This window comes from Lichenostomus cassidix, chromosome 9 (genome assembly GCF_008360975.1).
Source record: "Lichenostomus cassidix isolate B80296 chromosome 9, HeHo_3.0, whole genome shotgun sequence".
NCBI lineage: Eukaryota > Metazoa > Chordata > Aves > Passeriformes > Meliphagidae > Lichenostomus > Lichenostomus cassidix.
Genome location: NC_139490.1, coordinates 8,686,838 through 8,709,011, shown reverse-complemented (window position 1 = coordinate 8,709,011; position 22,174 = coordinate 8,686,838). Strand labels below are relative to the sequence as shown.

General features: G+C 46.5%; 1 protein-coding gene across 4 annotated transcripts; it reads right to left on the bottom strand.

Moving 5' to 3' along the window:
• Positions 1-2,704: 2,704 nt before the first annotated feature.
• On the bottom strand, positions 2,705-21,124 carry EIF4E2 (eukaryotic translation initiation factor 4E family member 2). Of its 4 annotated transcripts, XR_014854019.1 has the most exons (9): positions 20,970-21,123; positions 20,134-20,248; positions 18,879-19,013; positions 16,373-16,477; positions 13,388-13,540; positions 13,160-13,296; positions 5,691-5,768; positions 4,035-4,197; positions 2,705-3,180 (listed from the first exon to the last, which is right to left on the bottom strand). XR_014854019.1 is itself a non-coding variant. In XM_085069267.1 (8 exons), exons 1-7 carry the CDS (start codon positions 20,987-20,989, stop codon positions 5,723-5,725), a joined length of 711 nt encoding a protein of 236 aa, XP_084925393.1. In that variant the 5' UTR covers positions 20,990-21,123; the 3' UTR covers positions 2,705-3,180; positions 5,691-5,722. The 4 variants fall into 4 exon arrangements, 2 of the variants coding, with proteins under 2 accessions (XP_084925393.1, XP_084925394.1); XR_014854018.1 differs by lacking the exons at positions 4,035-4,197; positions 5,691-5,768 and adding an exon at positions 9,400-12,650 and having other exon boundaries at positions 20,970-21,124; XM_085069267.1 differs by lacking the exon at positions 4,035-4,197.
• Positions 21,125-22,174: the final 1,050 nt, after the last annotated feature.

The window sequence follows — 22,174 nt, the reverse complement described above, 5'->3', positions numbered from 1 at the left end:
CATAATTAATGAGGTCTGATCTGTCTCTGCCTGGCCATTTCCCATTGATTACTGGCTCCCTATTGCCCTGCTGCCAGTCTAGAGGGCCTGGCACTGTCACCTACATCTTACCACTCCAGGAATGCTGCTGCTTCCAGTGAGCTCAGGCTCCAGCATGTCCATAGAGCACAAGTGGAAAGGGATGAGCTCTTCCAGCCTGCCAGGAGCACATGATCAAGACCACACTCTCCACCATCTCCAAGCAGTGGTTTTACCAGCCCTCAGGAGATCTCTGTGGTTTATCATTCCAGACACAAGAAAAAACCAAAAGCCCAAAAGCAATAGCTGAGATGTCACAGGTCTTCAGCAGCAGATGTGCCTTGCAGGATCTGGTGGGGGAAGACCTTGCAGGTCACCTTGTGAGGTGCTGGGGGAGTGGAGAGATAGAGGAAAAGCCTCCCCAGCCCACTGTCAGCCTCATGTGCCCACACTCCATCAAGAAGCACTAAGACAAGGCAACATAATTCTCCAACTGCTCCCCTCCCAAACTGGGGACTCCTTTCTCTCTGTGGGCTGGAAGAGCCATGAGCCCCCACTTGAGCAGCTGTAGCCAGAGACACCGAGGGCCCATGAGCCCGCCACAGCTCAGAATGCCCTTGGGAAAGAAGAGCCCAAGGGAATGCTGGTTTTGGGCTCCAGGGCTCAAAGCTCTTCCAGTTTCCTCAAAGGCCACTTTGCAGGATTTAAAGAAATTCAAGGGTGTGCAAAGCCTTCAGGATAAGAAAAGCAGGGAAGGTCTTGACTCACCACAGATTTGGGGCTCCCATGGCTAGAGGCTTCCTTCCTGAATGAAGAGGATCTGAAACCTTTGTCTAGAGCATGACAGAAGCTTCTTCCCTTCCCAAACAGTCTGTGTTTTCACCATTCTCATTAGCAGGACACAGCAGACCACAAACCAAAAGTTCAGCTCAAAAACCGGTCTGGCTCCATCCCTCTCCAGGCCACAGAAGGCACCTGGTGCTTGGCACTGATCAAACACTGCTTTTCTCCTGATCTCTGGAAAAGTAGCCTTAAAGAGGACAAACTCCATGCCCAGCCAGCTCACTCACTTCAAGGCTGAGCAAGAGTAACCTCTGCTGAGTTCCTCCAAATCTCAACCACGGTGGCAGTGGGAGGAGAGGCAGGAAGGGCTCTTCCACAGCTCTCTTGCAAAGCATATTTGAGGGCGAGCACAGCAGGACCGCAGCATTTTCAGATTTAATAGCAAGCCTGCACTCATCAGCACCAGCTTAGACAAGGGGCATCAGAGGCGAGAAGTGGGCGAGTACACGAAATAACAGAGGTGGATGTGACGCGCAGCTGGGCACAACAACAGGACTAAAGCCCTAAGTGATGTCATCTGCAAAAAGCTAAATGCGCTGTGATAAAAGGAGCCTGCAGCTAATATTTCAGGCCCGCCTTGCAAGGCTATTTTCGCTTAGATTGCTAAAACGTAATTACAACTAAATCCCTCCTAACAAACACTGGAGAGCAGCAGGGGAGAGCTGTATTTAAAAGGAATCTTAAGTAGCAGCCGTAGTAGTACCTGCTCACAGCAGAGAAAACAAACCATGCCTGGAAAAGTGCACTTGGTTGAGAGCTGGTGACATACAAGTGACAAAAGCAGGAACAGGACCATGGGTCTCAAGAAACACAGAGAGGAATGCCATTACAGCTTGGGGCACAGCTCTGCTCCCTGCCCAGCCAGGTCTAACTGCCTGACCCCATGGAGCACTTAGTCATTGCTGTCAGTGCACCGAATGTCTCTAGAGACAGCCTAGGACTGACACCCTCAACGCCGAAAACAAAGACGGCTGAATATTTTAAACTATTTTCTCTGCCAGTCCCGGCTGCTTTCAATCTAGACTTTAATAGTATGACAAGGAATTTGCAATTGGAGTCATAAGGCTTAAGGTCTCCCAGTCCCCAAGCCTGGTAATTGTCCCAGACATGGGCTGCTGGTTCTGCGGTCACGAGCAGATTGGCCCTAGCAGCCCCTTCTCCTGGGGGACTGCACGGAGCACTGGGGCAGGAGATGTGCCCCATCGCTGGCCACAGCTTCCCCTCCTGAGCCCGAGGCAAAGGCTCTATTAAAAATGAAAGGCAATTGTGCGATTCCCCAAGGAAAAGGAGAAAAGGCTGGAGCTGTTAATGAGTACAATTAGTGTTGTAGTCAAGCAGAATCAGAGGAAATAATTAGCTCCTATTGTTTCCCTCGAATCCAAATTGCAGCCATGCTGGCTTTCCAGGCAACAACCCATCATTCCACGCTCACCCTGGAGGACAGGGGGTCACTCTCAGCCCCTCTTCTGGTCACAGCTGTCACAAAGCTATGAGTGGAGGGCTGGGACATCACCCTATTCTGCTACACCCACTGTGGGCCCAGTTCCCAGGTGGCCAGAGACTTGCAAACCCCAGTGCACACCAGAAGTAGCTTGGCCCTGGATTCAGCCTTTCCTTGGATTCAGCCAGTGCTCCTGGCTCTCCACTGAGACAGAGTGAAGGTAACTGATACCAAACATCCTGTTCTGGTTTAAGAGAAGCTCATATCCCTCTCCCCAACAAACCAGAGGAGGTGCAAGGCACTGCTAACCTGGGAGTATGAAGAAGAGGCAAAGACAAAGAAAGCAGCCTAGAGAAATACCATCCCACCAAATTTCAGACAGAGTCAAAAAATAAGAGAGACTGAAAGAAACAAAGAGACCCAATAATTTATTGGCAGAACTGAAAAGGGGCATTTGAAAACCACAGGGCTGACTCTCAACTGGGATGCTCCTCCCAGCTGCAGAGAGATTTATAATACTGGTATCCCTCAGCAAAAGGCTCTGATGTTGAGGCAGAATCCCAGAGATCCTGCATGCCATGTAGAGAAAGAGAGGAAAGTGCTGCAAGATGTGGCCCCAAGGGCCCGCCGCTAATTGAAAGGCTGCCTCCCGCCCCACTGCTAAAAAAAAGTTTGTGTAAGACAAAATCGGCCTCTATTGTCACCGCTGCTGGAGGGCTTCAGATGGATCCTTCCCCCAGGGAGGAGTGCGAGAGTGGCCCATGAGTCCCTTCAGAGGTCGGAGGGCACTCTCAGTGCTTTCAACACGGAGAGAGGAGCTTAGTGCCAACTCTTGTTCTCACAATGTGATTTTTGTGTTTCGAAAGCTTGAGTTATCCCTGGAAAACAGAGGGAAGAAAAAAAGTGGTTAAAGATGTGCATTTCTTCATCACAGCACCTTCCCGTTCTCCCCACCACAGCTACCAGTGTTGCCATCCCAGTACATCACTCAAAATCAATGCTTGTTAAATCTCCTATGCAGATCTGCTTCCTAACTACAGACTTCTCACACAAGTCAGCTGTCACTCCACAATACTTGGAACAGAGGGAGATCCTGGTTCATCCCCATTCAGTGAGAAGAAAAAACTGTCATCTCCTGTGAGCAAAGCACATGATAGAATGTGGAAACCTCCCTGATAAATTCTGGTGTTTAAACTACTTGCAAGGTCTCTTCCTTACTGAACATTCATCTTGGGGATTCTGCTTGGAGCACAAATACACCATCAGACCAACCTCCCCCTGCCTCTGTCCCTTGTATTTAGTCACACTGTCAACAAGTTTAGCTCTTTGATCTCTCCTACCTTAGAAGAATATCTAATCTGAAAAGGGTGTTTCCCTCAAGTTTAAATAGAAGGGTTTCTTCAGCAGCTTCTACTCACATGAGTACAGCCACGAGCCTCAGGGGCTAATGACCAAGAGAGGAGTGCTGGTCTACAACCTCCCTTTGTACAGTCTCATGGCACTGCAGCAATTGAAGATGGGGCAGGTTACAGAAATCCCTTATTGCTTACTGCCAGCCTGTGAGCATCAGCAACAGGCAAACCATATTTCCACATTAATAGAAAAGTGGTGTGTTGGAACTGAATGAGATTACAATTACTTTGAGAAAATAGGTTTGGCAGCTCTTCCCATAAACAGGGACAGGGGTGTAAGTTGCCCAAGCCAAAACATCTAGGGATACCCCAGGACATACCACACCAAATGGTTGAAGAGCAAAGGCAGCAACTTCAGCAGCAAGGTGCTGTGCAGGACTGAAATTCCACTCAAACCTTTGAGCTATCATTGTGTGCTGCCAGGAGCTGCATGGCAGCTGTACCAGCACAGACTGGAACACCTCCAGGAGGTGGGCTGGAGAACTGGAAGAGCAGAAGGAAGTAAAAACCACTTTTTAGAGAGTTAAAAAAGTTACTCTGCTATGACATGACAGCAAAAACCATGCTGGAAGCCATCTGCAGAAGGCTGGGGTTCACCTTTGCACTTGCCAGCAAAGTAGGCTAGGCTGCCATTTGGGAACGTGATTCAAGATTCATTAACTGGATTTTGGCTAATTTGCAACAATAGTTTGGCTTTCTATCCCATACTGGACTTTCACCCACGCCATCTACCTCAGGAGGACAGAACACTTTAGTTAACTCTTTCCTATACAGATTTCCACATCTTCCCTCCTTCTGCATTTACTGGGGTGCCCCAAGTCCTGTGTTCATCCCTGCTCTCCCTGCTCAGCACAGGCCACCCAGTACAGCTGAGAGTTAAATGAACTCTGCCACTTTTTTCCTATACCCTTGGCACATTTGCTGCCTTCAGAGCCTGGCATGTCATGAAGTAAGCTGGTTTCCTCCTCCGGAAGGACACGTGAATGTCATCTAACAATAACAACACTACCAAGTGCTTGTGAAACATTTTGTAACCAGTGATCCTCACAAAAAGCCAAATCTGTGAGGAGAGAGAGATATTATTTTCACCCATGACTTCAGAGCAAGGTATGAGAACACTACTTGCCCAATGCTGTTGAGGGAGGTTTTGGGATCCCCAGCAGCTCCAGGGAGCTGAGCTGTGTTGGAGCAGCTACATTCCACTGCCCAGCTATGGGAACCAGGCAATGTAAATGCTTCCTTCCAGGGGATTTCTCTGCTCTGGTGCTCAGCAATGCAGTGATCCCACCTGGCTACAACCAATGCAATTCTCATGGCCAGGCCTCTTGGTGGCCCTTTTTAAGGGCCTGCTATCATGGAAGTGGGCACTGGGGGGGAAAACAACCTGAGCTGTGAGACTCCCAGCAGCCCTGGGCTCACCTTGGCTATTTTCTCTGCACATCTTGGCTGCCACTACCAGCAGCAGCACGTGGTCATGTCATTAACCACAACATTCTTGTTTCTACCTACAGTAGCTACTGGGTGTCCTTCCTGAACAAGCTTTTATTGACCAACTAATTTATTCTGCTTCAGCCCACTGTTACAGAGCTTCCAGGCCCTCACTGCCTCTCCCAGTGTCCCTCACCTGGATGTGCTTAGGATTCATTTACCACTCCATACCTGCTTACAGTCAATCCTAGGCAACACACCCAAGCTGAAGACATACCTCTCAGCCTCCTGGGACCAGGTCTGGGATACAAGTGCCTCATACAGAGGAAGAAAACATTACCAAAATAGCACACAGCACCTCAACAGAAAATGCTGGTGGTCTGGTAAAAAAAAATTAAAAAATAATTTTGACCTTTGGAAAAGAACAAATGGCAGAATGGGCCCACCATCAGGCTCACAAGGCAAGAGAACATGCCAGCCCATGGAAAGAAGGTTGGAAGCTGAGAGGTATGCCACAAAGTCACATAGGAAGAAAGATGAGGCCCTACCCTGGGTGTGACAGAGGGGGGGGAGCGTTCGATCAGCGGCCACTGCTGTTCACCAGGCCATGAAACTCCTCCCAGGCCCTGGCAAGCCAGAGGAAAAAAAAAATGAAATAAAAAACAAAAAATAGCACTTCAGATCAAAGGCTTCTTAACTTTTAACGAGAGCAGAAACATTCAATGGCGTTTGAAAGGCACTTGTCTTCAGAGAGCAAGGCAATATTCTCTGATAGCCCTAGTGGATAGAAGCATCCTTAAAATCCAGCCAAACATCTGACAGCACAAGGCAGCTTTAGCGTTCTGCACAGACATGAAGCGTTCCCACTGGCTGCTGGTGATAAAGCCACATTAATACCCAGAGACAGGTATGACCTTCCTTGTCACAAATGGAATATCCATTTCCTATTGCTAATAAAACAGCCCATGTTACGTCTTTCTGAAGGATTATCACATTCCTTGGCTGGTTAAACTCAGCCAGTTACTGGCCTCATGCTTCACCACATACTGCATACGCAGGTAATCCCCCCAAAAGGGGCTTCTTTTAATGCCACACAGCTTAGTTCTTATGCAGTTCTTCGATCAGGCAGCAGAATCCAATTGTTCTTAAGAAGTCTGATTTCCTATTGTAAACCTGCATTGTTAATGATGATCCAGTATAAAAACATCAGAGCTATTTGAAATGAAAATGTTTTTAGATAAGTTAGAGGGACAGGCCTAACGCTGCATTCCCTGGTGGAGAATGTTACTGACGGATGAAGGCAGCAGACTGAAAAATTGCTGCTGGTTTTATGAAGGCAGCATACTGAAAACCCTCTCAGGGAAAAGATGCTGAGGTTAATATGAGCATGACTATTATCTTCTGGGGTCAGAGACATCAAAGAACCTCATAGTTCTCCATGCCCAGCAAAACAGTACTGGTGCCCACAGTACAAGCCAAGCCATTTACTGAAGCAACAGAGCCCCACGGAGCTGGAGGGACCTTAAAGGGAGCCCAGGTCAATCATAAACTCAGATCACCCTCTAAAATTTTTTGCTGGTATTTTTCAGCTACTTCATATTTTGTTTTGTGCATAGCCTCATCAGGCCACTACAACACAACAGGAGAGTCCAGGAATGGAAACCCTGTGTTAGTCAGAACCTGTGCCAAAACCAGGCAACAAACCTGGCTCTTAGCTGAGCCTCAAAGTCAAGCTCCTGATCAGCATTTGCAAAAGCAGCTCAGGTGTCACAAGCTCTTTCCCAGCAAGTCATAGAACAAATATACACAGAGACCTCGGGGTTCAACTGCCTCTCTCCAGAAGAAAGTTAGGGAGAAACTCTGAATCTGAAGCCCTCTTAGTTGTTGGTAAGCTTTGCACATCTCCAGACTTGTCAAAAAGTCTCCACCTTCATGCCTTCCCAACCTCCCTTGTATTTCTATCACAATCCCATCACCCACAATCACATCTCTCTTTCCTCGTCCATAGTTCTCCCAAACTTCTACTCTTCTCCGTAGAAGGAAAACAAGGGCTGATTATTTGTCAACATAATTGATAATTTATTACCCCTTTCAAAATAAGGAGTTCCTTGTTCCAACATCCCAATAACATCATGCACACAGTCCTTCATCTCTGTCCTCATAGAGAAAAAGAGCTCTTCCAGCCAAGAATTTTAAATTCAAGACCCCCATACATATTATAGTACTAATGACTCCAACTATCTGCTGACTTGACTGAAAAATTCCACCAGGATGTGTCTGTCCTAATGTACCTAAACTGTGCTAGGAGAGCAAACTGCTCTCATTCCATACTGAACAAGGCTGCCAGTTAATTTCATCTGGCAGAATCTTTACGACCTGTTACATGCCAAAGGCACAGTGCCAGAGAGTCTAAGAGGTTATTTTTATGTATAGACATTTTTAGTACCTTATTGCCATACTGTCTGCACTGCGATCAGATACTCAGTGAATTGATCCCCAACACTTAGATTATTCCCATTGAACAGATGGGAAATGGAAACATTAGCAGGCTAAATAAAGCCATCCAGAGCTCAAAACTTCCCACCTTCTTCCCCCCACTGCCCAGGGTCAGGACCCAGACAGGGCTCCCTTTAGCTCCAGCCACTATCTCCCCAAAATGAAAGAAAGAAAGAAAGGGGAAAAAAAAAAAAAAAAAAGAAAAAAAAGAGGAAGACTCCAGCAAAAAGAGGAAGGAGGAAGGGTGGAAGGGCAATCATAGCTGCTTCAAGGGACTTTCCACACCATTATTGTGCAAGCAGCACTAGCTGTTTTCTGCAGACACCCTCAATTAAGTCCTAGCAGTTTGCTTTCAGTATTTCCATGTGCAGCCCTGCTCCTCAGCATCTCCCTCCCCGGCTAAGAAAGGATTCAGAGAGCTCAGAGTGCACTTATGGTACCTTACAAAGGGCACCAAGGTCTGTCTCTTCCACCAGCCCATGTGGAACCTCCCATCACACTGACCACTCACTACACTCTGCAGGTGTCCAGAGCAGCACAGCCTCTTTCTGGGTGCTCTCCCTGGGATTTGCTCACAGCCAGACAAGAACTTTGCGACTAATGGCTTGGAAAAAAAATAAAGCTAGGATAGTCCTCTAGCCTGAAATAATTCTTTCTAGCCTGAAATAATTCTTTCACATGAACCCTGGCAGTATCTGTAGCAAAGGCAATATAACACAACTAAATAAACACAACTAAGTTGACCTCCTTGAAAAGAAACACGAAATAAACAGGTTACAGACACTTTTTTGGTAAGAGACAGGCCACCAAGACAAGGAAGCCTTCCATGAAGTCATGGACACTTCTGAATAAAGCATATTATGGTGATGGAGAATGAATCAATGAATCCATCAACTGGAAACCTAGGTCTGTGCAAGTGCTCTTAGACTTGCAGCACCTGGAAACATTACTGGAATTGGAGAATGGAGTAATAAATGAATTAAGCCAGTATTGCAGAAACTCTGGAGAAGAGGACAGCTATCAGATCTGGAACCTTGCTGCTCTCCTCTAGATTTTATTCCTGCTCTGAGACTTGAATGGATGAGGGTGAAACAATGCAGCTCTAGAGCTGGCAAGACCCAAGGCAACCTACCTTTCCCTAACAGGCATCAGACTATTTGTAAGGGTCCCATCTGCAAACCATCTCTCTTGAGGCAAGGTTAACCCTGCCCACACTATTTAAGACACAGTCAAAGGCACAGGTGACACAAGTAGAACAGCATAGCATTGAGGAGTTCTCCTAAGGTTTTGGAAATTAGCAAGCAAGTGGAAACCAGTGCTATAAAACCACAACAGTTACAGAATTAGCTGAACTCTGCTGTGACAAGGGAGATCTCACAAGAACCCTGCTTGTGTAGACAGCTTACTGTCTCACAAACACTGATCTTCTTGCCCAACACCTGCCACTTCCACCAGGTTTTCTCTTCTTAATTTCTCACTTTTTTTGCCATTCCTCTCTTTTTGTCCTGAGAATATTACCCCTGCAGTCTTCTTACAGTGCGTACCCTTATTCCCTCCATTGGATATCCTCGTTTCCTATCCACAATATAGTCAGAGGCCATTTCCACCAACTGCCTGCAGTGAAATGAACCCAGTGCCAGCTCTATTAAGATCAACTATTCTTCTCATTTACTCGAGCCATCCCATTAGTTATCAGTGGTGACTTTGAAAGGAAAGGATAGTTTTATACTCTGCTCAGCTCTCACTGCAGCAGGCACTTACGAATAAGCGAAGCTTTGTTTTCAGAAAAAGCAGCCTTGCTTTTGAGCTGACAGGACGATCCATAACGTCATACAGCAATGAAAACATTTCCACACCAGCCCGCTCAGAGGCAACCTGCTGATGGCCACTGCTCTGGTCTCTCTTGGCACAGGAAGCAGTGTTGCTGAATTTTCCTGGGATTCCTGGATGGTACTGTGGGTGAGAGCTCTCAACAAAGGAGATGGTCACTGACCACACAGCTATCAGTGCAGAAAAGAAAGGCAGATAAGCCCAGGCAGGGCAAAGGTGTATGCAAGGCAGTCAAGAATTCCATGCTGCAATGCTCAAAAGTCAAACATGAAAGTGATCACTTCCCCTCCACCTTTCTCCCAACTGCAGTCCACTCACTACCGATACCTGAATATTTTCAGTGGCTTCAGTGAGACATGGCCAGGCTGTGGTTGGCAACAGTCTGCTTTCAAAAAAGCACAGTGCACCTCCTACAGCAGTGAAAGAGGTTGGGTTTTTTTTTCTTTAATTCCAAGCCACAGGAAGTACCACTGTCCATAACCCATTGCCACCTCTGGACCATGTCACCTCCAAGGCTAACAATGCCGATGAACTGAACCTATTAAGTGGTTCACTGCATCCAAGTGCACCTCTCTCTGTGCACCTCTGAGGGAACAAAGAGAAGCAATTTCTCTCCAGCTACTGAAACAAGGTAGCCCCCAAAATGTCACATATGTTTTCTTCAGGTGCTCAGCGCTGTAACATCTAAGGTGTTAAAAATCCCCTGGAATTAAGCAGAGTCCAAAAGATTGTTCTAGCTCTCTTAGCAAGATTGGAAATTCATACAGACTAGGCTGACCCTTCTCCTCCCTGGGATTTAGGCAGCTTGTCAATATCACAAGCAAGAGAAAGGACAAACACAGGAAAATTGCAATGAAAGATCTGCTTATCTAGCTAAATGCACAAGCCCCACCGAGAGCGGGAAGGACAGAATGCAGAACAGCTCCCTGGAATAGCTGTGACGCAACAGGTACTTTTCAGATGCAGCTTGGCAGCACCACCACTTTCTGAAACAAAGGGGGTTGCAGCCTCACTGACAACTCATGAAAAATGGTGTCTAGAAATGATTTAATATGAAATGCATCATCACAAAAGGAATATATAAAACCTGAAACACAGGGCTCAGGTTCCACAGTGAGAGGCATGGTAGCAATTTCTACAGAAGTGTTCATTTACAGTGTGTCAAAAGCTAATCCAGGTCAATTCACTACCTAAAAGTCAAGGTTTTGAGAAACGCCTGTTCTTTTCTTGCTAAGCATGCTCCCTTCCCTGAAGCACAATCAATGCCAATCAAACCCTGCACATGAGCAGAGCTCTAGTGGAGAGATGCAGCCCATACAAATGAAAAATGCCATGAGCCCCCCTCAAAAGGCAGCCCTGACAAAGCCTAGAGCACAGCTCTTCCATTAGAGCTTTTCATGAAACACAGCCAGAGTGTGAATATAGAGTGCTGGCTAGAAAGCCCTCCCGAGTCATAAATCACATGGTACATGTGCAGCATAAGTGGAGTTTATTCATGACGGACAGTATTTCAACAGGACTTGATAGATGGGCAAGGAAAAGCAGACAGATTTTATGGAGGATATAACTAGTTACACAAGAGATTCTTCATTAGTGAGAGAACCTTAATGATATGAAGCAAAGCCAAGCAGAGTCAGACTGAAAGCTGGGGCTGTCCTGCTCTTCTCTGTCACAAAGCAGCCACCGTCACCTCTCTGCAGCTGCTGCCCCTTGCTGCCTGCTGGTACCAGGCAAAAGAGGCACAAGAGGTTGGTCTGTGCATCACTACACAGAAACTCCACTGACAGCAGTTCTGCTCTGAATTTACACCACTGCCATTGGAAGGAGATGCTGGAGAGCACTGCAATCAGATTGCTGCAGCTCAAGCATGGCAATGGGAAAAAAAGGGGCTTTCATGATGGCCTGCATGGCAGAAGGTTAATTGCTTAGACCTACCTGACTGGGACATCATCAAAGCAATTCCTGACTAACCCTCCCACCCACAGAAGAATGAGTGGGAGACAAGCCAGTCGTCCTCCATTTAAGAATTGCTCCCAGCTGTAATCTGAGCCGCTAAACTTGATACTTCCAACACCTGTTATTCTCAGACAAGCTCATTTTGCACCACACGTCAGCAGCACGAAATAAAACTTGGATGCTATGCAGGAAGAGAGGGCAGCAAGCACAGTATGTTACACTGTTGTAGGGAAATGAGGCCACACTACTGGCTGCACCATCACTCAAGGCCTTGCACCTGCCAGAGCAAGAACAAACATTGCTACAGTGGCATTCTCCGCGCTAGGAAGTGCTGGTGGTGACAGCTCACAAGGGAAAGGCCAAAACATTCCCATTATTCTACACTTACTACAAGAACCACGACCACAGCTTAGGACAGCTTTTCCTACAGACACTGAGAGAAGTCAAACACCTCCTTCCTCTCACCAAAAAGCCACATCACCACAGTCCGCAGTCTGCTGCTGCACAGGAATAAAATACTCTGTTGTGTGTCCACATGAGCACTTTGCTATTTCCCAACATGGACAAAGAGTCCATAGTGCCCTCTCCTGGCAAAAAATGCATGAGAAACATTACTGGCAAAATCACGGGGAAAATCATCTCCTTCCCTTCTCTTTCCCACGCACATAGGAGGGAGGGCCACACAGAACACTAGATGCCTACTGGCAGTTTCATCGAGATCTCTGTATAATTACTAATGACCCACACTCAAAATTGGAAGGCAGCTGTCTGCTAGAACCAGGACTGATCCCATCAAACTGTCTGACAGCAGACTGATGACAGGGTGATTACACGGAAAGAACAAGCCACCAGGATTAAAGAAATTCATGAAAGATATTTGCACCCTCATTACAGGTGAGATTAGAAAATTCACTGCCCTATCAGTGTCTTATTCATTTGTTTCACTTCTCTTTCTGTGTGCATTTTCAAGTATTAATTTAACCAATATGACCTAATCAGTGTATTGGTTTATAATACACTTAAGAAAAAAGGAAAAACAACATATTACTCACCTCTAACTAATACCTATATATGCAATTTTTCGTCACTTTGTGGGAAATAAAATTCACCCTGAATGGCCTGATATGGTAAGCCATAATACATTTATTTAAAAATACAGCTGTCCTCTCTGTGTACCATGATCTTCTAGTCTTGTTAAAGAGCCTCTGTCACCAGGGCCTGGAAGACTTAATATACGACGTTTATTATGATTAGAAATCATTTGTACAGCACTGTAAATTCACACAGCACTTTCCCAAGACCATTTATAAGTCTAATGGCACTATAAATCCCCGTTAGCTTCCGCATTTTATTCCCCAGAATCTCTATTTATTCAAATGATTTGTCCCGTCCCGTCCCCCCCACTGCAATCTTGTCTTTGAATACATCAAGCCACAGTTCCACCCTGGGCTACCCATCGCCTGAGTGACAGGCTACATGGATTGTTAAAATAGCCCTGCATCACACACTTGAAAAGAAAAAAGGTTTTGCTCTTAGAACCAAACACCCCTAACAACAGCACGATAACACAGGAATTTGGCTTTCAAAGCACACTGGCAACAAACGCCGCTGTTTGCACTTCAGTTTGCAGGAGCAGCCCTAACGCAAACGAGCACTTCTGCCAAGTCCTACGCCGTGCACTGAGCTGCTCGAGCACACATGCAACCTGCAGCACCCCCCTGGCCAGCACACGTACTTGATGCTGTCGGTGTGGGTTTTATATTCCATGATGGTGTTGGGAGGTAGGTTGAGCACTCTTCGTAACGTGTCGCGTATCCGGGCTGTCGTGGCCTGGTCGCTGGCTGTCTTGTTCCATATGGAAATGATGTCCTCCTGCAGAATTGCACGGGAGGGAGGGCTAAGCATGGGGCACTTTTTGCAGCCCTGCACATGGAAGCAGGTGCCAGTCCTCAAAAGCACTCACCTGGAATCGGACAGAGACGACGGCCCCACAGATTTCTTCCCCCACCATGAACTGCTCTCCCAACATGGCCAGAATAAGATTCTCCCAGCACCGTGACGCTAAGCCCTTCCGCAGACGGATAATCCATTTACCACCATTTTTGTTGGCATCGTCCTAGGAAGAGGGGAAATAAATTGATTTGTTTTCTCCCAGCTATTTTTCTGCTATGCACAAGACAGCAGAGCCACAATCAGGAGCAGATATTGATTGGGTGGGGCAAGGGAGGTATTTTCAAGCAAAACCATTTTATTTCACTTATCCCCCACACAAGCAAAGACAAAGGAAAACAACTCACTTTGAATACAAAGTACTTGAAACAATGGCCCTCAGCCTTCCAAAGTTCAATGCTCTGAAGACTTGAGCTCTAGTGTTTTGATTCCACTAGCAAAGACTATCACCAGCCTACAAATCTGCACAAACAGGCCCAAAGGCAAGGACCTCAAAATTATCCCTATACCTGAGACTGATTTACCATTATGTAGTTCTGCTTGTAAAACAAAATCCCTGTAAAACAGGAGAACCCCCCTCACCACAGTGCATGGAAGGCCAGGAAAGAGTTTGCCAAGTGGTATCTTAAAAGCAAGTGAAAAACTCATAAACGTTTTCTTTCCACATTTCCAGGAACGGGCTCACTAGCTGTATTAACACAGAAAGAACCACCCTGTTCTCTTGGAACTTCTGACATTATCACACATCATACAGCTGAATGTTTGCTTCAGACTGTGGTGACCCAGGGAAATAACCAAAATGGGGGGAGAGAGAAAAAGAAAAAATTTATGCTAATCACCCAGTCTGTCACCTCAATATTGTGATTCTGTATCTTGAAACTGACAAAGAGCTCAAACCTGCTACAGCCTCCCCTGCTCCCCAGAACACACAGCTATGTCAAAGAGCAGCTCCTCCTCTGTGCAGAACACTGTGGCCTTCTATGGTACAGCACTTTAGCTGGGAAATCTTACAAGGTGAGAGGGGAACAAATTCCATCCAAAGGCTAAGACAGAGAGGTAGGAACAAGTCGAAGAGGTGGCAATTAGGATGGGTAGGGGAAGACAGGTCTAGGACAGAAACAGAGAACAAAGGATGACTCAGAGGGGACTGCACAAAACAGGACATTCCTCTCCAAATCACCAGCAATCTCCTCTGCCAAGCTGAGACACACCTTAGAGATGCCAGGCAAGGCAGCCCAACCCTGCTTAATGAAATAAAGTTAATTTTATTTTAGCCTTAAAGCTTCTCTAGGGCTCAGATAAAACCGAGCATTTGTGTGCTCTTTCAGAGACAGCAAGTGCCAATGAAGCAATCCTGAGAAAACATGGAAGTGTCAGCCTAACAGCAGCATTCACCTGACTCCTACTTTTCAGGTACATACTAAAGCCTGGACTGAATGGGGAAGGCATCAGCTCCAGAAAAACTTCAAAGCATGACAGGAGCCATCCAAATCAACACAAGTTCTAGGAATGTGGCAGACTGCTGTGAGAAGCAAACTACTTTCTGTTAAGTGCCCTTGTTTTCCAAGTTGTGAACATCATAGCCTTTAGACTGGGAGTTGGGTTTAACTCTTCAAACTTTCCACAATGACTAATGGGCATCAGAAGAGACAATGGCATTGCTAAAAACATCTTAAAGGTGGCTTAAGCAGGTTCAAGGCTACAGAGAGAGCACTGATTGGGAGGCAGATGCTGTATCATGTGCTTTATGGTTGTTAGTTTTCTTTCAGGTTAAACAAGCTTCAGCTCAGTCAAGCATTTGATTTTCCTTTAGCAGAATAGTAAAGATCTGCAGCCCAGTAAATCACCAGGGAATATTATGCTTAGTGCTTCCAACTTTACCAGAAAAGGCACAGATGGATGCAGGAAAAATCAGAGCTACACACAGGCACATATGTGCCTACAAGAATGACAGTAACTGAGTACTGGTTTGGAAGAGAAAGAATCATAAAGCCCTACAAAGCATGCAGCAATGGAAGGCCAGAAGTGAGATCTCAGGTCCTCTTCTAGAAATGTAAGAAGGAAGAAGGGCCAGAAGCAAAAATACCAAAGAATCTCTCCACCTCCATCTTAAAATCACTACCAGGAAATGTTTTATAGAAATTCTGGCAGCAATTACTTGGGGACTCTCAGGTTGATACATTGTCTGAGGAGCTTGCTCACCAGGAGTCCAAAGAGGGTTAAACGTTTTTTATAAATTGTATTTGCAGTAATTGGCTATAAAACACCTTGCTTAAAATAATTGCCAACAAGGGTCATATATAAATTTCTCAGGACCAAGCAGTGTAATTAGGTACTTCAGAGCAACACATAAAATCCTTATATTGTGAATACTATTGGTCATCGCTGGAAGCAGGCCAGGAACTGGAAGAATGATTTGCTAGGAAAAGATTTTTTTAAAAAAATTTAAATAGATTTGGATAGAAATAGAAGCAAACTACAGTGCCTTGGAAAAAAAAAAGGCAAATAAAAGGCTAAGCTGTTTTTCCATTTCCAGTTCTGTGTGTAGGCTTTTAACCATATGCACCTCTGCCTTCCTTGACTGAAAAAGGAGGGCTGGTTTTTATAAGATTTGTTGAATTCCATTTAGAGAGGTCCAGTCCTTCCAAAGGAAAGCCCTGCACTGCTGTCACTGGAGGCAGCTATAAGGGGCAAGTGCCTATACTGGGAGGCACAGAGCTTAGCTGGGGTACCCCCTCCCTTGGCATGGGCAGTTCAGCAACTTTTGTGGGGGTGCAGCCAGCAACTTTCCCACTTTCCTTCCCTCTCTGGCAGCAGGACTGTTAGGTTACATGGGACAGGGTTCTGAGGACAAGTTTACAGCAAAGCCAGACAAAAGCACTTCACCCAAGAGAAGCCAAGGGAGCACCATTTAATGACATGAGTCCCTTCACTGTGGAAGGTTCCCACCAAAATATTGTGGGAAAATATCAAGGCAGAAGTGAGAGCTCCAACTCACCTCCCACATGGGTTTGATGCCCTCTTTGAAAAGATGGAAGTCACTGTGGCCTGTCAGGTCCCCAGGACGTACCATGTGACTGTAAAACCGCCAGAACTGTTCCACCTGCAACAACACGAACCACACAATGAGGCTGCTCCAGCTGTCCACAGTCAAGATTCCTACAGACACAGGCTTCCACTTTTACACCAGCTCTCCAGAGCCACCTTCCTCTCTTCTGCTCTACTCTCTTGTCACAGGGGCGTTGATTAGGCAACACAAAAGGCAGCAGTAGGGTCAGAGCTTGGGTGCCAGTTTCTGACTGGCTCCATTACCAGGTGACCACTTGAAGTGTTCAACAGGTACCTTTAAAGTCACCCAGTGTTTGTCTGAAGAAATCTGTGCTAAGGTAACAGCTGCTCTGGAGAACAGTTCAAAATGTATCCTGTAAATCCTACTGACCAAACTTTCAGTCACTGGATATGTGTCAAATGCATCAGCTACAGCCAAGCCTCTCTGCTCTGCCTAACCACTGCCCTCTGTGGCCATGGAAACTGCAGGAGCCTCCTAATGAAACATTTTTCATATTTAATTTTACTGTGTCTGGATTTTAAGACAAAATACATATTCTGGTGCTAGTTTAAGGTCAAAAGGCACTATTCAGAGCTTTTAATTTAGTAACTCTTACCTCCTTTTGCAATCTGCCAAGGTACACTTGCACCACTTCACTCAGACCAGTTCCATTCTGGCACCCCTGTGTCTACTTGAGACAATCTGACCATAAGGCAAGGGACTTATCTTTTTTAGTTCTTAAAAATAGCGTATTTATCCTTTGAGAATCTCTGGGTAAGAAAGGATTTGAGAGAGGATGGATCTTTAAAACAAAACAAGGCAGCAGAAGAGATTGTACTAATTTCCATAAAAGACTCTACTCAGTAAGACAACAGCTATTAGGTAGACCAGCAGCGCAGCTGGAGGGGTCAGACACCACCCCAAGTACTTTATCAGAGACCTTAATGACTTGGTCAGCACTTGGAATTCTGCTCTGTGACCTCTGCCATCCAAGCTGGAATTTGCTTTTATAGCCAATAAAATTATGCACCAAGACTAAGAAGGGGTCAGAAGCAATCTATTTTTGTCAGGCACGTCCAAACACCAGTAGGGAAATCACACTCCCACAGTGAGGGAACGTGCCCTCTAGTGGTTCACATTTCACAGCTTTTAGAGCTTTCCATTGAAAAGCCAAGAATAAATCTGAATCCAGACTTAGCCCAGACAATTCTTTCTGAAGTTTGCTCTTCATTCTCCTAAAACAGAATTTGGATCCAAGCATATTATCTGATATGCTGGCCAGTCCCTCTCCAACCTAACAGAACTGTAACACTTCCAGCCTACAACAGCCCCCACAAATTCTCTGTAGCAAAGAGCAGACAACAGAATATGCAATGTGATATTTTTCCTCTAAGGAGCTAAAAATCAATGTTAAGTCTACACTGATTTAACAGACTGATTTAACAGAAAAGTTATTGCCAGATCATCAAGTGGCAGCCACATTTTTCATCTCCTGAACTGAAAATACTTGCTCACACAGGAAAATAAGAGCAGGAACTACCCACAACAACAGGCTCTTCTTCCCACTCTTATCCTGTGTGGATGCAATCACACAACCCAGCTGCTCAAACAGGCATATTTTTATGCAGCTTCCAGAAGAAAGAAAGGTGTATTTTTATAAATTGTCATATCACAGGGGATATGTACTGGTGGGCAAAATTAACATTTGCAAGAGACCCTGAAAAAACTGGGCAAATACCAGATTAAAAAGAAAAAGAAAGAAATTAACCAACAGACTTCCTGGTCTTTAGAATGGTAATGGAGACTCATTTTGCTTATGTGTCTTGGGCTCTTCAGGGTGGTTTTACACTGCCAGCACCAAGCAAAAACCCAACACTGCCTTTCCAGGACACACTCAAGCTTACTCCAGGAACAAGCAACCACAGAGTAGAAGGGGAAAGGAAAAGCAATTTGCCTTTTAATGAACTTGATTGCAACACCAAACTGCACCCTGTCCATCACTTCCAGACAGACAAGAGGCCACCAGCTGCTTGCAAATACAGCATGTCAGATGCTTATTCTAAACACAGTCTTTGTGGTAGGAATGCAGGTGGAGGGAAGTGTGTGGGGGACTGTACAGAAAACTAACAGAAAAGCTATTCCTTCCTCCTCCTGCTGACCTGTCCACTCCTGCTCCAGCCATAACTGAACTACATGGTTCCTCTTTTTGTTTTTCTATTATTATTCCAGCTACCACCATGCACAGAGGTCTAGCACAGGGCAGAGGTGAACTGCTAAAGACACATCTCCCACTGTAGGCAATTCAAGAGCTCATTTGCCTTAGCAAATCACTCACTGCCCTCTGCTCCTGCCAACACCAGCACGGCCTGGGTGTGCACAGACCCAGCACACAGGGACTGAGCCACGAGGGCCACACTGTGCCCAGGTGACACAGGGACAGCAGGGCAGTACTCACGGAGGCAAAGGTGCCAATCTGTTTGATATTCTGTTCATAACTCTGGGAGCTGGTGGGCCGCCCGGGGGTCCGTCGGGAGTACCAGAAGGTGTAGTTATACTGCAAGGGGTGCTCAGCTGGCCCCGGGACCACAGCCTGCAGAACACAAAAGTTTGGTTACCCCTTGGATGCTCCTCTAAAAAGGGAAGGGGAAAATTAAGTTTACAGCATATAAAAGCAATCATCCAAACCATCAGAGGCATCATTACTGAATTTTTTTTAGTCTGTAACTATGCCTGTCTCAAAAGAAAAAAAAAAAAAAAAGACAAACTAAAAAGGGCAATGTGAAACCTGTAACTTTTTCAAATTAAGAAGAAAAAAAAAAAGGCACTCTCCTCCTCTGGGAAAGATAAACCCCACTTATAATGAACCATGATTCAAAAGCAATTAAAACTCTTTGGTGACACCAACTGCCTTAAGCAACCAACACCCCAGTGCTCAGGGAGGATTAATATTAGAACTTGTTATGTCAGCTTTGGCAGAACCCATCACCAGCAGTGGGCAGAGATCACTTCTCAATTTCCAAAACACTGATTTCTGATTAAAAAGACTTCTAATGAGCACAAAAGAGGCTAATGAGAGCTCATTACCCAAGAGCCAAAACTTTGAGAGAAAAACCCAATCAAAGGCTTTATCTTGTATCACTCAATACTTTTACAGCAGTTACCAGCACTTAAATCTCTACTTTCCTCTTGTGTTTACAAGTTTACAAGGGTTGCATTACTTCAGACAGAGCAGTTTTCCTAAACACAAGATGAAAAAAACCAAACCAGGACAGATATATGCCTCATGCCTTCTTGCCCAGCCTATATTACACACAGGGACACATCTTAAAAGTTATTTCAACAGTGGCACAAACACTGCCTGCTAAACCACCTTCAAGCCACTACTGTCCTATGAGATGGGGAGTCCTTTCCCCATGCCCTCTTCCAAATTTGTTTCTTGAGGAAAATAAAGCTTTATTTCTCATTTCTATTCAAAAGGCTGGCAGGGTACTAGCTGTGTTAGTTAAGCAAGTTAACCCCTCAGAATACAGACCTCCAAAAGTTACATCAAATTATTGAAATCACAGTCCCTCTGTCTTCATTGCAGCAGCAACAGTGCACTGAGACCACAGCCCTCCAAAACATATTCTCCTTATACCTGAACTAAGGACTGACTCCCTAGCACTGCCACACCACACCCTGGCAGTGGATTGCAGATGCCAGCACCATACCTTCCTCTTGGTAGTACTCTGTGGTTTCTCACGATCATTCTTTTCCTTCTCACTGTCTTTCTGTGTGTTATTTTCCTCGTTCTGGTCATGGTCTCCACTATCATCATCTTTCAATCTGGTAAAGAGAAACAGCAAAGAAAGCCATCACACAGCTGAAAAGGTTCATACCAAGCCCAGCTCCAAAGCTCCTCCGTGGCACAAAGGCCACCAGAGTTTGGAAATCTACACTTGAAAATCCACACAGTAAAAACTACTACTTTCATGCTCATCACAGGCATCTTGGGCACGCACGTTTAAGCCGAAGTGAACAATGAAACAGCTTTTTGGAACAAACTCAAGTAGTTTGTGCTAGATACTGATCTGCCACAGGAAACCCCAGGTACTTGTCAGGGTTCCCTGCTGCTCGGGGGACCGACATGCAGACCTGTCACTGTAACTCTGCAAACTCTCTCCTCCCCGCTCCCCACACCCCCCAGCCCAGCAGCGGCAGCGCTTCGGGCGAGCAGACATCGCGCCAGCAGCCAGCACCCCACAGCTCTCCCCGCCTGCCCCATTCCCTGCCCAGGGCCGGGAAACACCAGAGACCAGCGGGGCCACGAGGCGGCCCGCGACTCCCCGGTGCGGGACAGCCGCCGGCCCACCGCCCGCACCCCTCGGTGCCGCGTCCCCCCGGGGCCGGGCCGGGCCCGCTGCAGGAACCGGGCTGTGCGCGGCCCCGTGACTCATCGCGTCTCGCCCGCCCGGCGCCGGAGCAGCGGCGGGAGGCGCCGGCGGGGCTCGGGGCCGGGCAGGTCCCGCAGCGGGGCTCGGCCAGGGGGCTCGGCGGTGACACTCACGCGTCGAATTTGTTGTTCATCGTCGCTCGCTGCCGCCGCCACCCCCGTCCGCCTCAGCGACTTCCGCCCCGCTGGGTCCGCCCGCGAAACCCTTCCGCCGCTTCCGGCGGCGCGGCTACAGCCGCCCGCGTTTCCCTCCGGAGCCATGGAGCGGCGCACGGCGGGCGGGAGGAGGACGCTCTGTGGCGGCCGCCATGTTGGGTGTGGCGTGGGGCTGAGGGGGAGTTGCGAGTTATTGCTGCGATTGACTTGGCTCCCCTAGACACAGTCTGAGGACTCAGTTACCCTTCAGAGGGTTTACCCAGCTTGCCTCCTGTGGCGACAGGGAGCCCCAGCTCGGCGCCCTGCCCGTCCTTGGTGTGCAGTGAGGGGTGGCACAGAAAGTGGGGAAAATATCCCACTGAAGATCCTGCAAACCCCAGTGAGTGATCAGGGACACTTCACAGAGCACAAAGGCGGCAGTGCCTCCTCCAGCATCTCCTTGAACTTCATGAATCTCTTCCCAGGTTACTCCACCAGCACAGAATCTTAGAGTGCTTTGCAAATCTCTGACCAATAATTTCTGCTTTGGGCAGAGTAGTAAGTGGATTTCTGAGCACTGCAGTTTCTGTTTCTGCATCAATTTGTGACGTGGAAAGAGTCAGAAAATTAATTGCCTGTGTAATCTGGGTATTCATGCTACGCAAGCAAAGCAAAGCAAAAAAACCATATTAAATCACACAATATTATAACTCTGTGTAACACAGCCTACTCAAAACTTACTTATTTCTGCCAAACAACTAATATCTCTCAATGGTCTGTTGACCAGGAACATGAAAAAATGGTATTCATCATAAATAAGGCACTACATGTCCTCTCCTCTATAGTGTATCCCTCCTTGCAAAGCACAGTAATGAGATGCTGGTTTTCCTCTCTTACTATTTGAAAGCAAAGTCAATGGATATCTCAGCAACATCCCTGAAATCACAGAAGCATGGCAGAACAGGGAAAAGGGTCCCCCCCAAGTCCTAGGCTAAATATCCTTACCACTGACCCTCCCATCCTGTTGTCTTACGGGCTCAAACCTGTGTTCACAACCTTAGAAGACATTAAAAAATATTTAGAAATAAGTAGTAGCGGAATTAGTTTAAAAACTCATAAAGAATTTCCTGGTTGGGAGCCAATGGGACCCCTAAATGGGGCCTTTGTGCTCTGAAGACCAGCAG

What these genes read in the sequence shown, in the direction of transcription:
- EIF4E2 (XM_085069267.1), bottom strand. Translation starts at nt 20,989, where the DNA reads ATGAACAACAAATTCGACGC. An exon ending in AGAGTACTACCAAGAGGAAG is followed by an intron (nt 19,014 to 20,133) that starts GTATGGTGCTGG and finishes TGTGTTCTGCAG; the next exon opens with GCTGTGGTCCCGGGGCCAGC. An exon ending in GCATCAAACCCATGTGGGAG is followed by an intron (nt 13,541 to 16,372) that starts GTGAGTTGGAGC and finishes CCCTCTTCCTAG; the next exon opens with GACGATGCCAACAAAAATGG.